The sequence below is a fragment of the Lepidochelys olivacea genome, assembly GCF_965140295.1.
Source record: "Lepidochelys olivacea isolate rLepOli2 genome assembly, chromosome: 9".
NCBI classification, from domain to species: Eukaryota; Metazoa; Chordata; order Testudines; family Cheloniidae; genus Lepidochelys; species Lepidochelys olivacea.
In genome coordinates this window covers 49,074,526-49,092,988 of record NC_140419.1, presented here as the reverse complement: position 1 = coordinate 49,092,988, position 18,463 = coordinate 49,074,526, and the positions used below count along the sequence as shown (strand labels likewise).

Here is an 18,463-nt window from a genome sequence, read left to right as displayed (position 1 = left end):
TCAGGATCCTGTGGAAGATCAGGTTATTGCGCTCCCACTCATAATCCTGCTGTAAGTTTCTGCTCAGAACATCTGTCGTCATGTTCTGGAAGCCTGATAGGTAAATCGCAGAAATCTATGTGGTGGGCCAAGCACCAATTCTATAGTTTTAGCAATTCTATAGATAAGGACTAGGATCTTGCTTCCCCTTGTCGATTTATATAGTACATTGCCACCCTTCTATCATTAATTCTGACATGATGGCCATGAATGTCATGGAAAAAAATAATGGCATGCATAAACTGCTCTTAGATTTAAAATGTTGACATGAAGCACCGTTTCCTGTGGAGACCATTTGCTATGTGCTGTGGAACTTTGTAAGTGAGCTTCCCAGCCTAAGTGGGAGGCATCCATTGTAATGACTCATACTGGTGGGAGGCATGAGAATGGTGCTCCCACACAGACCTTCAAGGGCCCTCCCACCACCTGAGGTACTCCAGTATCCATGGAGATATGGAAACTCATTAGGCCAGACTATGTTTGTTCAGTGTACATAGGATTTTGAGCCAAGCCAGAAGACATTGGAGACATACTCTCACGTGTGGTGTCACAAATGCCAAAGCTGACAAATGACCTACAATTTGGAAGCAAGTTATTACTGATGTCAGAGGATTCAGCTGTAGGGCGGTAATAAGCCTAGATATGGCAGAAAACCTGTGCTCTGGTAGGTAGGATCTGGCAGTCCAGGAGTCCAGCATAACTTCAGTGAAATCAATCCTCTGAATGGGTGTTAAAGTGGACTTTTTCAGGTTCATATGAAGGCCCAAAGATTGGAACAAGGTTAGGGCCTGGATGGTTGCCGATTGGACCACTGTTATAGAACGTCCCTTGAGAAGCTAGTCATTCAGTCGGGAAGACTGCAATACTGTCTCCATGCAAGTAAGCTGCAACTACTGAGAGGACCTTCGTAAAAACTCATGGGGCTGTGGAAAGCCCAAAGGGGAGGATACAGTATTGTCTGTGTTCTGAGCAGACGACAAAGAGCAGAAATTATTTGTAGGAAGGAAGTATGGTGATATGAAAATACGCATCTGAGAGGCTGAACCAATTCCCCCATTTAGGGATGGGATTATGGTAGCCAGTGTCACCATCCTCAAGTGCTGTGAATGGTGTTCAGGTTCCAGAGGTTTAGAATCAGCTGCCAACCACTGTTTCTTTTGGGAACCAAAAAAATATATGAAATCAAACCCTCTTTCTGCAAATTCTGAGGGAACTGGCTCTATCATCCGCAGAAGGGATTGAACCATTTACTTTAAGAGATCCCTGTGAAAGGGATCCCTGAGGAGGGAAGGGGGGATGAGTGATAGATTGAAAGTGTACAGAGTATCCAGTAGTGACCACCTCTAAAATCTACTTGTCTGTGGCAATAAGCTAACGAACAGGTAGAAATCAAGATAGGCGATCCCAGAAAGAGGGGTACTTGCAGCAGACTCATGAGAGGGAATTTTCTGAGGCCCTCAAGTAGGCTGTCAAAATGGTTGTTTGGAGCCCAACTGGGGGTCTCCGTTGGGCATGACCTATCTTTTGAGACCTGGATCTCTTTTTGGGAGGTTCTGCAGGGCTGGAATAGGTATGATCCAGATGGTATTGGAATGGCCAGGATCTTTGTGCTGTCTGGAATTTACTAAGAAACTACTTTGTTCCAGGTCCATAAATCCTGAGCAACCTAAGGGTTGTCCTTCTGGGTGAACAATGAGCTGTCAGCGTCACCAATGAACAGATAAAGCCTTTCGTAGGGGAGGTCTTCTACTGTTGTTTGTACTTCACTAATGAGGCCAAAAGACTGGAGCCAAGATGCTCATTGCACAGCCACAGCACCATTGAGGACAGCCTGTAAGGAAGCTCTGGTGATTAGTTAGCCTTCAGAAAAGAGGGATTGGTACTGTGGAAAATCAACAATATGAGTAAATTTTGCAGTTATTGAAATCATGTTTTGTCATCAGGGCATAATAATTTGTTGCTTGAAACTGAAGAACAGCATAGGAATAGCTCTTCCTGCCAAGGAGGTCTAAGTGTTTTGCCTCCCCATCCAAAAGCATGGATCTTGAGCATGTCTCACTGCTTCTCTTGTTGACTGCAACCACTACAAGAGAGCTGGAGGTGGGGTAAGACGAAATATTCCAACCTTTAGGCTGATACATATATTCTGTCTGTCCGTTTACAAGTAGGCACAAGAGTGGCAGGGGTCTGCCACAAATTATGGGCTGGAGACAAAAGTGCTTCATTAATAGGCAGCACAATTTTACTTTGAGGGGTGACATGAAGAATATCCACAAAAGAATGCCTGAGCAACCCCCCATAGCCTTGCTGCAGGCCATGAGGATGAGTAGGGTACATGTGTGGGTCAAGTGGGCACTGATACCAGAAATCTCCGATCAGAGACGCAGGTACACCTGAAGTGGTGAACCTACAGGGACATAACTCGAAAAACCAGTCATGCTCTATGCTGTAAGTTCTGCTAACTTATGTTTTATTGTTTTATTTCATGAAGCATTACAATTTTGTTTCGTGAAGCAATACAACCTAGTGACAGATGATGTGGAAAAAGCTGAAGTACTCAATGCTTTTTTTGCCTAGGTCTTCACAGACAAGGTCAGCTCCCACACTGCTGTCCTGGGCAACACAGTATGGGGAGGAGGTGAGCAGACCTCAATGGTGAAAGAACAGGTTAAGGACTATTTAGGAAAGCTGGACTTGCACAAGTCCATGAGTCCAGATCTAATGCATCCGAGGGTGCTGAGGGAATTGGCAGATGTGACTGCAGAGCCACTGGCCATTATCTTTGAAAACTCGTGGCAATCGGTAGAGGTCCCAGACGATTGGAAAAAGGCAAATATAGTGCCCATCTTTAAAAAAGGGAAGAAGGAGAACCCAGGGAACTACAGATCGGTCAGCCTCACTTCAGTCCCTGGAAAAATCATGGAACAGATAGATCCTCAAGGAAACCATTTTGAAGCATTTGGAGGAGAGGAAGGTGATCAGGAACAGTCAACATGGATTCACCAAGAGCAAGTCATGCCTGACCAATCTGATTGCCTTCTATGTGAGATACCTGGCTCTGTGGATATGGGGAAAGCAGTGGACATGATATATCTTGACTTTAGCAAAGTTTTTGATATGGTCTCCCACAGTATTCTTGCCAACAAGTTAAAAAAGTATGGGTTGCATGAACAGACTATAAGGTGGGCAGAAAGCTGGCTAGATTGTCGGGCTCAATGGGTAGTGATCAACGGCTCGATGTCTAGTTGGCAGCCGATATCAAGCAGAGTGCCCCAGGGTTTGGTCCTAGGGCCGGTTTTGTTCAACATCTTCATTAATGATCTGGATGATGGGGTGGATTGCACCCTCAGCTAGTTCACAGATGACACTAAGCTGAGGGGAGAGGTAGATATACTGGAGGGTAGGAATAGGGTCCAAAGTGACCTACACAAATTGGAGAATTGAGCCAAAAGAAAACTGATGAGGTTCAACAAGGACAAGTGCAGAGTCCTTCACTTAGGATGGAAGAATCCCATGCACCGCTACAGGCTGGGGACCGACTGGCAAAGCAGCAGTTCTGCAGAAAAGGACCTGGGGATTACAGTGGATGAGAAGCTGGATATGAGTCAGCAGTGAGCCCTTGTTGCCAAGAAGGCTGACGGCATATTGGGCTGCATTAGTAGGAGCATTGCCAGCAGATTGAGGGAAGTGATTATTCCCCTCTATTCAGAACTGGTGAGGCCACATGTGGCGTATTGCATCCAGTTTTGGGCCACCCACTACAGAAAGGATGCGGACAAATTGGAGAGAGTTCAGCAGAGGGCAACAAAAATGACCAGGGGGCTGGGGCACATGACTTACAAGGAGAGGCTGAAGGAACTGGGCTTGTTTAGTCTGCAGAAGAGAAGAGTGAGGGGGGATTTGATAGCAGCCTTCAACTACCTGAAGGGGGGTTCCAAAGAGGATGGAGCTCGGCTGTTCCCAGTGGTGGCAGATGACAGAACAAGGACCAATGGTCTCAAGATGCTGTGGGGAAGGTCTAGGTTGGATATTAGGAAAAACTATTTCATTAGGAGGGTGGTGAAGCACTGGAATGGGTTACCTAGGGAGGTGATGGAATCTCCATCGTTAGAGGTTTTTAAGGCCCAGCCTGACAAAGCCCTGGCTGGGATGATTTAGTTGGTGTTGGTCCTGCTTTGAGCAGAGGGTTGGACTAGATGACCTCCGGAGATCTCGTCCAACCCTAATCTTCTATGAACATAACCAAGATTTTTTGGAGGGGTGGAGGAAGGAGTTCTGTCCCTTTCTCCATCTGTATTTTGTTAACACAAAAAGCTAATTTTTCTTGGCCCCTGTATCCTATCCAGGGGAAGCCCATATATACACATGAAAAATCCTAGAATGCAATTTTAAATTTCCACAGATTCATCAATTCTAACACCAAAAGAAACCGTTGTGATAATCTAGACTGACCTCCCATATAGCACAAGCCAGAGAACTTCCCCGCACTAATTCCTACACCATGGTTTTTAGAAAAACATCCAAACTTATTTTAATTCTGCACTTATTATTTCAACACAGGCAAGGACATTACAAAAAACCTATATTACGATTTAACTTGATAGTAATCCTTCAATTCTCAAAGATCTGATCTCACAGACCAAAATAATAGTCTGTGACACACTGTACCTCAAAGCAGCATCCTGGAACCCCTCTATTCAACGTCATATAATTATTATATGTTTCATACAAAGTATGCCTTGTGAGGTATCATTTTAAACGTCTTGGTCTGTTGAACATTAATATCCTGTTGGAGTGTATGTGTTAACATTGTATGTGAGGTTATGAAGTTTTGTTATATGTGCGTTACTGAAATATGTTGTGAGGTTGGGAACACCCACAGCCAGCTTTTCAGGTACAACAATAGAGTAGCCAGATAGGCTGATGGTCCTTTGAATGGAATCCACTCTCCCCAACGACCATCTCAGAGACAGCACGTAGACAGTGGAGAATACCTGACCAATGGGGGTGTACGCCCATATCACAAGTATAGATCTTTCCAGCAAGCTGGAAGAAACTATAAAAGAGGGTAAGTGACATCATGACTTGATCTCACTCCAACTCAACACCTAGAAGAAACATATAGAGGACTGTGACAGCGTCAGGCCAGACTGCTACAGGAGAGTGCAGGAAGGAAGGTATTAGCCTCAGGATAAGCAGGTCCCCTTTCCCTGGTAACTGAGCAGGGGTTACTCCAGGTTAATTAGGAAACCTGGAGCCAATTAAGAACCTGCCAGAATGGGTTAAAAGTCTTGTCCCCAGTCAGGGGTGTGATAGGCATTGTGAGAGTGAAGGCGAGGTGTTGGAGAGCTGAGCGGTGTGGAAGCTGACAAGGACAAGGGGAGAACCCCACAGGTATAGAGATTGGGGAGAAACCCTACCTCTAAAGACCTGAAGAAAGGACCCCACCAGAGGAGAGAGACTAAGCCATGCGTTTCATGTGGTGCTGCCATGCCCAAAAGGGCTACCAGAGAGTAGGGGCTCTCCCTCCCCTGGCAGGAGGGTCAAGAGGAACCCCGCCCAAGCAAAGTGGGGACAATAAGCCAAGTGGCGTGGGGAAGTAACCCAGGGAAGCTAGCAGTTTTCCTGGGAACTGGCAGTGTGAGGCTGCTACTTGTAGGGTCCCTGGGTTGGGGCCCGGAGTAGAGGGTTGGACTGGGCCCCCCACACCCCTTTTTCCTCTCACTGGACGTCCACCTAGGAGGCCAGAAGCCCCAGTGAAGCAGTGAGGGCCTAGTAGGTCCAGAAACGGGAAGACCACTTGGGGACAGAATTTCCCCACTCACTATAAACAGAGGGGGGGAATTCTGAGAGATGAGACGCTATCCTGACCCACCACTAGAAGGAAGCGCAGGACCCACTGAGGCAGAGAAGCAGCCCTGCTACAGAACAAAGACTGAAATAGAGAGGGTGGTCCCTGGCTGGAAAAGAGTCCCATCCTGTGTACTAAAGATCTGTGACCTGTTTGTTCCATCTATCAGAGTGAGACATTGCTTGATTCAAATCCTGTTTAGTTTATAAAACTCAGACTGTGAATTTACTTTTCGTAGTTAAACAACTCTGATTTCTCTGCTTACTAATTATAATCACTTAAAAATCTTTCTGTAGTTAATAAATCTGCTTTATAATTTACTTAAAACAGTGTGTTTTGGTTGAAGTGTTTGGGAAATCTCAGATCAGTTTATGAAGCCTAGTTTGTGTCCTTTCCACATTGAGGGGGCACGGACTGGGTAATGAACTTAGACTGTTCAGGCTTCTGACCAGGGCAACCTGATACAGTTCTGGGGTGCAAGGTTGGGGGCAATTGGCTGAAGCTTCTATACTGGTGGTTCATGAGTGGCTGGGAGAAGCATTCATGTAATTCAGTTGCTTGTGTCCCTGCCTGTGGATATCTGTGTAAGTGCACTACCTGCCAGAGGTTTGTAGCGTGCCAACAGCAACACGGTGTGAGAGGGAACACCAGTTGGTGGGACAGAGGCGTCAGCGGTCCCACAATCCAGGCTGCACCTAGTGAATTCCATCACACCCTCTTCACACTATTTTCCCCTAAGTTTCATTAATATCAATTCATTATTTAGAAGTAAAACTTAAAATTGACTGATCCCAGTTTTATCAGCGTTCTTTATATCTTCACACAAAAAGAAACTTAATGAGATGAGCAGTCTCCAACTTTTCACAGAATGCCAATAAGGCATTAGTGAGTGCATTAGCAATCTATTGTAGCAGAGTCAAAGGCCAAACGTTTTCACCCCAGGGAAGTACACCTATAGCATTTAATGCATACCCTTCCTTGGCTTATTGCTGTCAGTGTAACTCATACATTTTATGAGTTTGTGGCCATTTATGCAATGTATCCTTCCGGTATAAAAAGTAGTTCCAGTTAAAAGGGTATACAGTAGAGAAAAGAGGAGGAGGAAAGTTAAGAAATATATTCATAACATTGAAGAAAAAAGTGTTTATTTTCAACCCCACTTTAAAAAAAACAAACAAACAATTCCCAGATGTATTTGGACTCTTCTCATTGCCCCCAGAAAGCAAACTGCACTTTCAGCTGCATACTATTTGGACTCATATATATAAAGAACACCAGATATGCAACTACAGCTTCACAGTCATGCTGGGCTGGAAGAGCATAACGAGTGGGGTCCCGCAGGGATCGGTTCTGGATCCAGTTCTGTTCAATATCTTCATCAGTGATTTAGATAATGGCATATAGAGTACACTTATAAAGTTTGCAGATGATACCAAGCTGGGAGGGATTGCAAGTGCTTTGGAGGAGAGGATTACAATTCAAAATGATCTGGACAAACTAGAGAAATGGTCTGAAGTAAATAGGCTGAAATTCAATAAAGACAAATGCAAAGTACTCCACTTAGAAAGGAACAATCAGTTGCACGCATACAAAATGGGAAATGACTGCCTAGGAAGGAGTACTGCGGAAAGGGATCTGGGGGTCACAGTGGATCACAAGCTAAATGAGAGTCAACAGTGTAACACTGTTGCAAAAAAAGCAAATATCGTTCTGGGATGTATTAGCAGGAACATTGTAAGCAAGACATGAAAAGTAATTCTTCTGCTCTACTCCACACTGATGAGGCCTCAAATGGAGTATAGTGTCCATTTCTGGGCGTCACATTTCAGGAAAGATATGGACAAATTGGAGAAAGGTCAGAGAAGAGCAAAAAAAAGATTAAAGGTCTAGAAAACATGACCTGTGAGGGAAGATTGAAAAAATGGGGTTGTTTAGTCTGGAGAAGAGACGACAGACGGGACATGATAACAGTTTTCAACTACATAAAAGATTGTTACAAGGAGAAGGGAGAAAAATTGTTGTTAACTTCTGAGGATAGGACAAGAAGCAATGGGCTTAAATTGCAGCAAGAATGGTTTAGGTTGGACATTAGGAAAAACTTCCTAACTATCAGAGTGGTTAAGCACTGGAATAAATTGCCTAGGGAGGTTGTGGAATCTCCATCATTGGGGATTTTTAAAAGCAGGTTGGACAAACACCTGTCAGGGATGGTCTAGAAGAGAATATTTAGTCATGCCTTGAGTGCAGGGGACTGGACTAGATGACCTCTCGAGGTTCCTTCCAGTTCTATGATTTTATGTTGTACTCTGACCCCAAGCTCTTTCGGGCATGGACTGTTCTTTTGTTATGTGCAGTGCTTAGCACAATGGACTCCTGATCCTCAAATGAGGTCTCTAGGTGTTGCCTCAATGTAAATAAATAGTCCAAATGTAGTATTATAGTATAGCTGCCAACTGCTGATGAAAGAGGAGTCTGTCACTTTCCAGAGAGTGGACAGTAAATAACTGACACTTAACTCCTTCAGCTCCTCTATTCTCCCCATAATTACTCTTAACTCCTCCCCCCACCATCACATACAGACTGCTTATTAATTTTGCCTCCCATTAATATTTCATCCCACCTAATACAAGGGCAGGGACTGAGTGTTTGTTTCAGTGATCATGCCACTGCTGTGCACAGCTAAAGTATAGTCAACAGACAGAACTAGCCAATCAGAACATGACTTTGGACAAAGCTCAATGAAACTTGTGTAGGGTGCAGTTTATGCAAAGGTAGCTTAGAGTACCCAAAGATGGAGCCATCTCGGTGCCAGTATGCTTTTCTACATAAATTAGATCAGCCTGGGAGGTGCTCTAGTTCACCAGCCATTCCATAAGTCTATGTCTATGCTTGGAGCTGGGGGTGTGATTCCTAGCTCCTGCAGACATACCCATGCTTGCTTTCGAGTTAATGCGCTAGAAGTGCTAGTATACTCAGTGTAGCATAGACAGTGGCAAGCAGTGGCACTGGCTAGCCATCCCAAGCACATGCCCACAGAGTCTGGGCAGGTATATATTTGAGGTAGCTAGCCCATGCTACCACACTGCACTACTATTTTTAGCCCACTAGCTCAATGATCTCTAGTGCAAATATGTCTATTTAAATTGGGAATCACACCTCTGGCTCCAAATGTAGACATACCTTAAGATTAACATGTTATTCTAATTCCCGTTCCTATTCAGATGGCCCCATGTTCAATTCATGCCTTTTTTCCTTTAAAAAGACGAAATTAGTACTTCATTTCTATAGCAGCACAGTCAATAGAAGAAAAAAAGGGGAGAAATTCTGGTTCCCTCATTACACAGAGGATGGCACATTCTCTTAGAATTTAAACTGTATTGGTGAGCTACAAAAATACAATACACCAAACTTTTTCCACAGCTTCCCATTTGGCATCTGCTTTTTTATATCATTCAAAATCTAAAATTTTAATGGGCTTACTTTATAAACGTCCATTGATGGCTACAGAAAAGAATACAAAAAAGGCAAATAACCTCTTAAAATCTATGTTAAAAATGAAAACCACTCTCCCCATTCACCACTTCTCCTGGGTTTTCCCCATATGAGATAATACATAATAAATAATGATGACACTTTAGCTTCCAGGAATTTGAGCTTAGATATAAAACACCAACAAAATATCAAACTCTCAAGACTGCACAAATCTTCAATATAAGATGGAAAATAAACAATTTTAGCATTGTGTGTATACAACTGGCACACCTCAGTTTTCAACGAGGGATTTCCCCCCGTGCATTATGAGATCCAATTGAAATACTACTCTGAAATACTGACAGACTCACACCCAAATCTCTGAAAAAGCCTTGGAGCCACTCTGTGCCATTCCAGTCTTCTAGCTTGAGTTACAGCAGCCATTAGGCTGCTCTAATTTGCATAGACTGCCAACAGCAGCCTGGGATCACCACCAGGTCACAAGGTAGTCCTAGTCATTTTCTTTTATTTGGCCACACCACTGCACCAAGCAAGATCTTCTTATTTATTTTCATTTACATAATAACTAAAAAGATACCTATCCAGGGCTCTAGGCACGCTAACACAGTGTTTCTCAAATGCTGTCAGCAGGGGCTTTTCTTGCAGCCACAGCCTCCTGGGCTGTGATTGGGGGGGTGAGGGGGGGAGCAGTGGCCCCTCCCCCAGGGCCACCAGCAGGGGTTGGGCCCTGTCCCCCTGTGGAGACACAAACACTGGAGGTACAGACAGCTAGTGAATTCCCCACCTTTCTATGGGAGGGGAAGGGGGGGGGCGCTTCAGCCACAGGTCTTTGGGCTCTGGGTCCAGGCTCACCATTCATGCCATTATCCCTGAGCCCTGCGGCCTCCCTGTCCACCTCCCTATCCAGGGCTTAATTTGCCCCAGGGCTTGCTGAGGCTGAGTAAGTCTTCTGTGAAAAGTGATATTAAACACACAAATATCACTTTTCACAGCAGCAGACTTACTAGCTAGCAATTTAAAAAAAAAATCAAAAAAGCAAAACAAACAACAAAAAACAGAAGAACATACAAAGCACCTTATTTGTGTTTCTATTCTGTTTAGGTCCAGTAAAGAATAGACATACTGTACATTACTTTTATTACTGAGTCTAAAAAAACCCCTACATAAATAAATTACAATGATTTGGACATGTATATGTGCATATTTGTTTCTCCTAAAGTTAATTAAGTATTTTAGGAAAAATTGTCAGCACAGCCACCATCAAAAGTTGGTGGCTGCACTCTGAGGCCACCAAAAAATGTGTTGTGAGAACCCCTGCACTAACACACCATTAATCTTCAGTTACATCTCAGCAGCATCAAATGATCCGTTCAGCCAGCCACCTACAGTAACTCCTTTCCATCACTTTATCATTGTGGAAAGCATACTCTGAGCCTTTACCCAAAACCCTTTCAAACAGATGTCTCTTTCAGCATGCCAGGTCACCAAATTCAGGCTATTTTTGAACGAGGCAGCAAACAAATTCCAATATCTCAGATCCCTCACAGAGAACAGCCTACCAGCTGCCCCTTCTCTTTTATAACAAGGGAGATTCAGCTCAAGCGCCTCTGCTGACCACAGCTGTGGCAGCTTGGCACAGGGAGAGAGGTGATCCCAGGCCAGTTAGAACTTTACAGATCTTAGTGAACATCTTAAACTCTACTCAGAGATCAACTGGCAGCCAGTGTCAAACCCAGGGTGCTGGGGTCATACGTTCCCTATGAGAAGCCCCATTCAGTAAGTGAGCCACCTCTATCTGCACCAGCTTCAGTTTCTGAATGGTTTTAAAGAATAGCTCCATGTACAGCACATTGCAACAGTCTAATCTTGAGGTGACAAAGATATGGATAATAGTGGCAATGCCCACATACAAAAAGAAAGGTCACTGCCTCCTCTCTGGATGCAGCTGGTACGAAGCTGACTGGGCTTCTGCTGTAATATGATGGTCAAAAAGTAGTAGGGGGTCTAAAAATCACTCCTAAATTCCAAACCCTAGTGACTAATGGCAGATGCACTCCCTCAGTCAAAGGGACTGATATTACTTCTACCATCTCCCACAGCTACTTCCCCCACTGCTCCCCTCTTATTTGGGTTGAGCCTCTGCCAGTTCACTCTCATGCATGTCCTAATCTCAGCTAGACATTGGCTGAGGAGCTGAACTGTATCAACTAAGTTGGGTATGATCAGGATGTTGAAAACAGCACACCTCATGGCTCTTTACTAGTCCTCCCAACAGCCCCATATACAAATTGAACAAAAGAGTAACCAAATGGCACCCTGCAGCACCCCACACTTCAGATATTCAGGAAGACGTGCAATCAGACAACTACCCACAGAGATCTCTTCTAAAGAGGCTGTTATTGTTCCCCTGCTTTGTCAATTTTACATCTGCCTACTTCTTATTTTCAGTTTAACTCAATTTTCTAGATATCTATTATTTTCTTTCTATTTTTAAGCCCCTCTTTACTATATAGAACAATACATTTAACCATTGACTACTGTATTGTCTCGTGACTTCAATGGGACTATGCATGTGCTTAAAGTACAGTGCACATCTGCAGGAGCAGGGTCCTAGACTGCCTATAAACTGAAACATTTTTTAAAATATGATTCCCAACCACTCATAGCCCAATTCCTTGAGAATTTGGGCCTTTCTTCCAGTCTGAATAGAGATGGGAACTCTTAAAACACCATATCACACAAAAATAAGGCACATACCTCCTCTATCTAATAAACCTCCAAGGCATGACAACTATTCAATTAGTTTACTTAAAGTTTGGTCCAAGTAGTTATCTTCTTTATTGGTTAATTATTTAATACTCTGCTGTAAAGTGGGGACAGTTAAAATCTCTGCAGATTCCACCACATGGTCCTCAAGATGCCCCAACTTCCTTGTTTTAGACACTGAGATGTTCTGAATTTAGAACGAACACATACGTACATATGCTATCATCCCAGGCAGCTCACTCACTGGCACGAAGATTAAAACTAAATTCTAAGCTCAAGACATTCTTATAGTTCAATTATCTAGTGAGGCTGGGTGCTGTGTTCTATAGCAAATTTCCCTACACTTCACATACATTTCCCAAAGTCACCTACTGTATCATTTGACATATGTCTCACTAATCAGAAATGCTATGCAGCATTTTTAATTCTCAGAAGAAGTTGGGGAAGACGGGAATCACAATGCCAAATACTAACAACAATATTATTCCACTGAATACCCTGTGACTCTAGTTTTATCTATTTCTCCCTTTCAGTAGTAAAATCTACTCCTGTGGGAATTCTGCACTACTGTGTGCGTGCATAATTAATGAGCCATACGTATTTTCAATTTTTTTGCGCAAAAAAAAGCTTCTGCTGAAATGTTGGTGCAGTTCCGCTGTTTGCCCACCAGAGGGCACTGTGGCAATAGAACAAAGCAACAGCTCCCAGCCAGCTAGGGAAGTGCCTGTCAAGCCAGTTCAGGAGAGAGAGGCTATAGGGAGACAGCCAGCATGGGATGCTGGGGGATCAGACAGGGGCTCATAAGGGCTAGTGTGGGAGGACAGACTGGGCCAAGGGCTGAATGGGAGTGGAGGGGCAGGGCCACTTGGTGATGGGGGAGGGGGTGCAGAGCTACATAGGGACCGAGGCTGTCTGAGTGGGGGCACAGACACGTGGGGAAAAGGGGAGGGGGTACAGGGACATAGGGTGGCGAGCAGGTACAGATCCACACAGGGACAAGGGAAGGGGGTGCAGGGCCACATAGAGAGGAGGGGAGTGGGTGTCTGAGAGGGACATGTGGACCAGGGGTGCAAGGACACATGGGGGTGCAGGAACATATGGGGACAGGGGAAGATGTGCCTGACAATGAGAAAGGCTAGGGGTCAGCAGAATTCCCTCAGGAGTAACACACACTAATGCACTGAGAAGACCTGATATTCGAAGAGATATATTTGTTTCTACTCTTCCAGTGGACAGATGGAATATACTCTCCCTTATATCATACAAAAAATTACCTAGTGTTCTGAAAGGTTTAAACTGCAGTTCCACTCAAAAAGTGACTTAAAGGGTTAATGTGGGGTTCCACATTTCTCAATGATTTCCATTCCAAGTTTGCTCAGCTTACAAATAAGAGATTCCCCCTCTCCCTCTCAAACAGCTAACACAGCAAATTCAACCTGGCATCTGAAAGAGGAGCTGGGTTCGCTCTCTCTCTCATGTATCATCAGTAATAAATATTTCAGTGGCTAGATTATGCCCTCATTTACACTAGTACAACCCCATTAGTCTTCAGTTGTAATGCAGAAGTCCAGGGTGGGTTTGCTGTTCAGGTAAGATTTAGATTTTTCGAGATGGTAGAGAAGGAATAAATGAAAAAAAAATAATGAATATAGTATCCTATAATGCCATTTTTAAATAATCATTTTTCAGAGAAGAACAATTAATACACACAGGTGGAGAAGGATCAGACCACAGGAATATTAATATTCAGAGGGTAGGCCTTGTATGCAGGAGACCTACTGCTGATGGGCCACAGATAGTCTTAATGCTCTTATCTATCAGACCAGTAAAGAGAATGAAATTGTCAAACTCTCCCTCAGTTTCTCCATAAGACTAGCAGAATTTGTTTTAGTGGAGACCAACGGTACAAATCTTGGGTTAGCAAAGTGAACTGTGATGGGTCAAGAGACATAAACATGGGACTGTCTAAGAATGTTAGAGCAAAGGTGAACATGGTTTTGGGGAACAGGTTTACAGAAATGAATGAAGGCAATAAAGAGATCCAATTCAAACAATGTGAAACTCCACTCTCCTCAGAAGCGGATTGTAGCTATTGGAGTTTACCTGTTACAATACTGCTAGAAAAGGTTACATTCAGTAAAAGCATTTGATTCATTCACTTACGTAGCTATGTATTTCTTTAACTTTAGAGGGATTTCAAGAATACAATCTTATCTGTGCCAAGGTCTGACTGACATCACAAGGGTTCACGAACAATAGTTGACCCAAGTAGCACTATGATCACTAGAACTGTGGGTGGCAGCAAGAGGATGGCAAGCTTTTCCATATCTCCTCTAAAAAATTATCAGGTGCTGAGCACTTCCTCTCAGTGAACAGCTTCAGAATCTCATGCTTTTGAGATCATATAGCACCTTTCCTTCTCTCTATTCCAAGAACTTCCACCTTTCCCTTAAGAACCAACAGGATACTAAACAAACATTCTACCATCTCACTGAAAAGTAACCAGTTGAGGTGGAATCAAAGAGTTAAAACTCAAGTTTATCTCCAACCTGTCTTTGCAAAGACCCCTTTAAAGATTATAAGATCTTAAAGTTCTATTAAAGTAACACAATCAACAAAAATAACTTTTTTTCAATTCAAAAGGAAAGCAATTACTATGTGCTGCAGTGGGCTTTTTTGGTTTTTGGGGTATTTTTTAAGATTTGATGATGGAATGCTGAAAATGTTCCACCCTCACTGATTTTAACTGTAACTAAAAATACTAGTAATTGTTTAAGCCTGAAAATAATTTTCCTTCTGCTCCACTTCAACCCACAAAGTTCTCAAATAGTAGAGATTTTCCATTGACCGATTGCACGCTGGCTTTCCTTGGCCATTTGCAGTAGGCTTCAGCAGTGCTGTTTCTGAAGATCTTGTGTGTTTTTTTGTGACTTCCAAAACAATAACATTCAGCCCTACACTAGTGAACTCCAGCTAATCATCAAAAACTGGGGATGAGAATACATGTAGGGCAGAAAAGTTTCAGCAGCCACAGAAGAAGAATGCTGTGCGCAGGCACTAATAGAGCAGACATCTAGGAGAATCCACTGAAGATGCTGATGTCCTTGTTCACTCAATCTTCAGTCTGCAATATCCCTGGCAAGTCCATCACTGCAAAATAAGAAAGGCAGGAAGCCTAACAGTAAATTCTTGCAATGTAATCTCCCCTGGCTACCATTCCTGAGTCCATGCCTGCGCTTTGAACTCAATTGTTTCAATTTCCTACTTAGTTTCTTGAGCTCTTTCCCCAAATGGGCAGGTAGAATCTGATTTTCTCAGGTTTATCTCTGCACCTCCATGGGCAGTATACTGATGAGCACCAGTGATGGTGTTCAGGAAATCAAACACACCTACATAGGATGGTAGCTTAAGCCTTTCAAGGTCGAGGATGGCGTTCTTGATGTATTCCAGGAACTTCCATGCCTGAAAAACATGTGAATAAGGACAATTATTGACACACAGTAGTTTCTAGAGAGCTGACAGAGATTCAGCAAGGAGAATTCTGCAGTATGCTACAGAATGAGGACACAAAAATACAAGACAACACAATTGCTGTACAAAGTACAGGTTAGTTGATGGACAGGGCAACTCAGCAAGGCAGACGAATAGCTCACATTTTCCTTCACTTTTACAACTTGTGAGGAGCGTTCTTGGACCTGATTAAACCCACCCAACAAACACAGACTTGAATGAGGCAATTTTAATCTGTATACAACTAAAACTGCAACAATGTTCTGGTCTCAAAATAGATCAACATCAAGAAATTAGCTAAAGCAATGAGACTACATGAGGAAATATACATTGTAACTGTACTAAGGCCAATATCCAGGTCTTACCCTCAGACTTCCATCCCCTGTGCTCATGATACATTTTCTCCTCTTCCAGCACTCCAAGATTTCCTGGACTGGGTTTCCAACAATGGCCCTGATTTTGTTCTATTCTCTCAGCTATATTTTCATTTTACTTTGCTTTCTTTTGACTTTTTTGTCCCATCTCAAAGTCATCACAACATCTCCAATGCTCTTGAAAGAAGAGGAAATCTAGGAAGAGAAATGGTGAAACTTAGTTGTTAATAAATGGTGGAACATTTGTAGTATTCCATCATGCTCCAGAAGCAAGCATGCGGAACACAACACAGAGAATAGTGGTTCAAATTACAGTACCTCCTATCTTGAGAACTTTTACTTCAAATCACTGCCTGTCATCTCTGGGACATTTCTGGTGAAGTATTACTTTGGCACCTTCCTCAACATCACCCTTCCGATGTCTTGTTTCCATAAATTTCATGATTATGCTGTCTTTGCTAAGGAACTGAAGAGCCTTCATGTCTCATCGGATGATCTGTCACTGCTCCATCTTGACATGCTGCAGTTAGTTCACGATGGAATACCAGCTGGTACTGCCAAGAAACTGACTTTGTCCCCCACCTGTGAGTCAAGCAGCCTTATAACACTGTTGGAACGATTGGGAGTAGCAAGGCTTGACCACTAATTGGTGGCTCTTGGCTCACAAGCTGTTTAAAAGATTACTTAAATAGAGCTGTATACCAAATTTCATGAAAAGATGAGGAATTTTATCAGTTGTAACTTGGTCAAGATTAGTTGAAAGTTTAGCATTATTCTCTAGGAGATGCTACACAGAGGAACACACTACTTGCTGGGATAGGCATCCAAATTTCTTGTTCCAGTCCTTTGAGATATTTGTCACTGGACCTTCGTGCAACGGATAAGAGGAGATCTCCAAGGAAATGCATATGGTGAATACAGAGAAATGGTATTATATCAAGGCAGTTTGCATCTAGTTTTGTCCTTTTTCTTTATCTTGAAGTGATATTCAAAAAGAGAAGTGATTTCAAAGAGGATTGTGAGCTTCACCTAAGATCAATGAACATACAGAGGAAGTTTGAGGTGGGCATAACCCCCAGAAATGTGAACTGGCGCTACAGAAAGACACAGTGACGTTGAATGTAATAAAATAAAGCACACGTACTAAAATTAAATGTATGAAAAAGTATGATGTACAATATAATAATGTAAAAACTGTAACAGAATGAATATTCTTTTAATACGCATTGCGCTTTGTTTCAGGTGGTCAGTAAGTACTAACAGTTGCAACAAACAAAGCCCTACAATGGCTTGAAAGCAACATGAAGTTCAACGACATGATCTTCACGGATGGGACAACAGCCAAAATCACTACCATCATCTGATTTAACACATCCTCTTCACTCCTCAGACATCAGCATGTGAAGCCACTGCCATGTTTAGAGAGCCACATCTGGATGCAATTTTAAGAGCGAGAAAGGCCAAGCAGTTAGTTTTGAAAGTATTATATGAACTTCTTGATGCCATATAAGCCCTGTTAAGAGTTGGAACCTGTGCACTTAACTCATCCTCTACTATATTTAGGTATCACTAATCAGCACTACTTTTTAAAACAGCAAAATAAGGAATGTAGGGTGACATAAACTTTCAGCAGTCACAGATTTTTCCAAGGTGAGGAAAAATATTCTCTCTCTCAATCGTAAAAGGTCATGGAGCAATATTTCTGCATAAGAGTTATACAAACAAATCCAATTACATGTTCTACTGGGTTTTTGCAGACAATTACCCAAAAGCATAACGAAGTCAGAGAATTCACTGAATCACAGGGAATTAATTGAGGGACACCAACTGAATCTTTGACACACAAAAGAAAAGCCTGTGAAGAAAAAGGGATTTCTAGTGTGATCAAGTATTTTTAGAGAAAAACCCTTCCTGCAACGACATGCAATACACAGATCATCTTCAGAAAGTTCCCACGATGGTTGAAAGGCCGGGAGCAGCCAACAGAACATAGCCAGACATATGCTAATCTTCTTTATAGGTACTGACACTAATTTCCTGGGTTCTGGGGACCCTAAAAATCCACCTCTTATATTAAGAGTAAAAAGAAATTTCCTAAATCATAGCTTTCTCCCATTTATATACGGGTTTGTTAAATTTCCCTCTTGCTTTTCTCAACAGTGAGGTAGATTAGACTTTTTTCTGGTTTTGTCTTCTAGTTGTTAAAGCAATAAATATAAATTCAAAATCTGTTACACAGAAGAAAAGCTGCACATAACGTGACTAATTCAATAGCAAATTCCATGTTATCTAGCAGAGCTTCCCATCACTGCAGTCCCATAACTGTATAGTAGGGGAGGCTATAATTCTGCAAATTGTTTGTCAAGTTAAAAAAATATTTAAGGCCAGAAGGGACCATTAAATCACCTAGACTGACCTCCCAACATAGGCC

The 18,463-nt window shown here is 42.8% G+C and overlaps 1 protein-coding gene across 5 annotated transcripts in view; it reads right to left on the bottom strand.

Annotated features, from left to right (window-relative positions):
* ARMC8 (armadillo repeat containing 8) overlaps nt 1-18,463 on the bottom strand; it is a 181,132-nt gene that overhangs the window by 121,374 nt on the left and 41,295 nt on the right. Inside the window, exons 2-3 of one of the 5 annotated variants that reach the window (XM_084640233.1) lie at nt 16,024-16,227; nt 15,538-15,610 (exon numbers count right to left, since the gene is read on the bottom strand). The exons of 3 other annotated variants lie outside the window; for them this stretch is intronic. Coding sequence is in view for 1 of the 2 variants with exons in the window: in XM_084640229.1 (XP_084496355.1) it covers nt 15,542-15,610 (69 nt within the window). In the remaining variant the exon portion in view is untranslated. The remainder of the gene's footprint in view (nt 1-15,537; nt 15,611-16,023; nt 16,228-18,463) is intronic. One more of the 5 variants, XM_084640229.1, reaches the window with a different exon arrangement.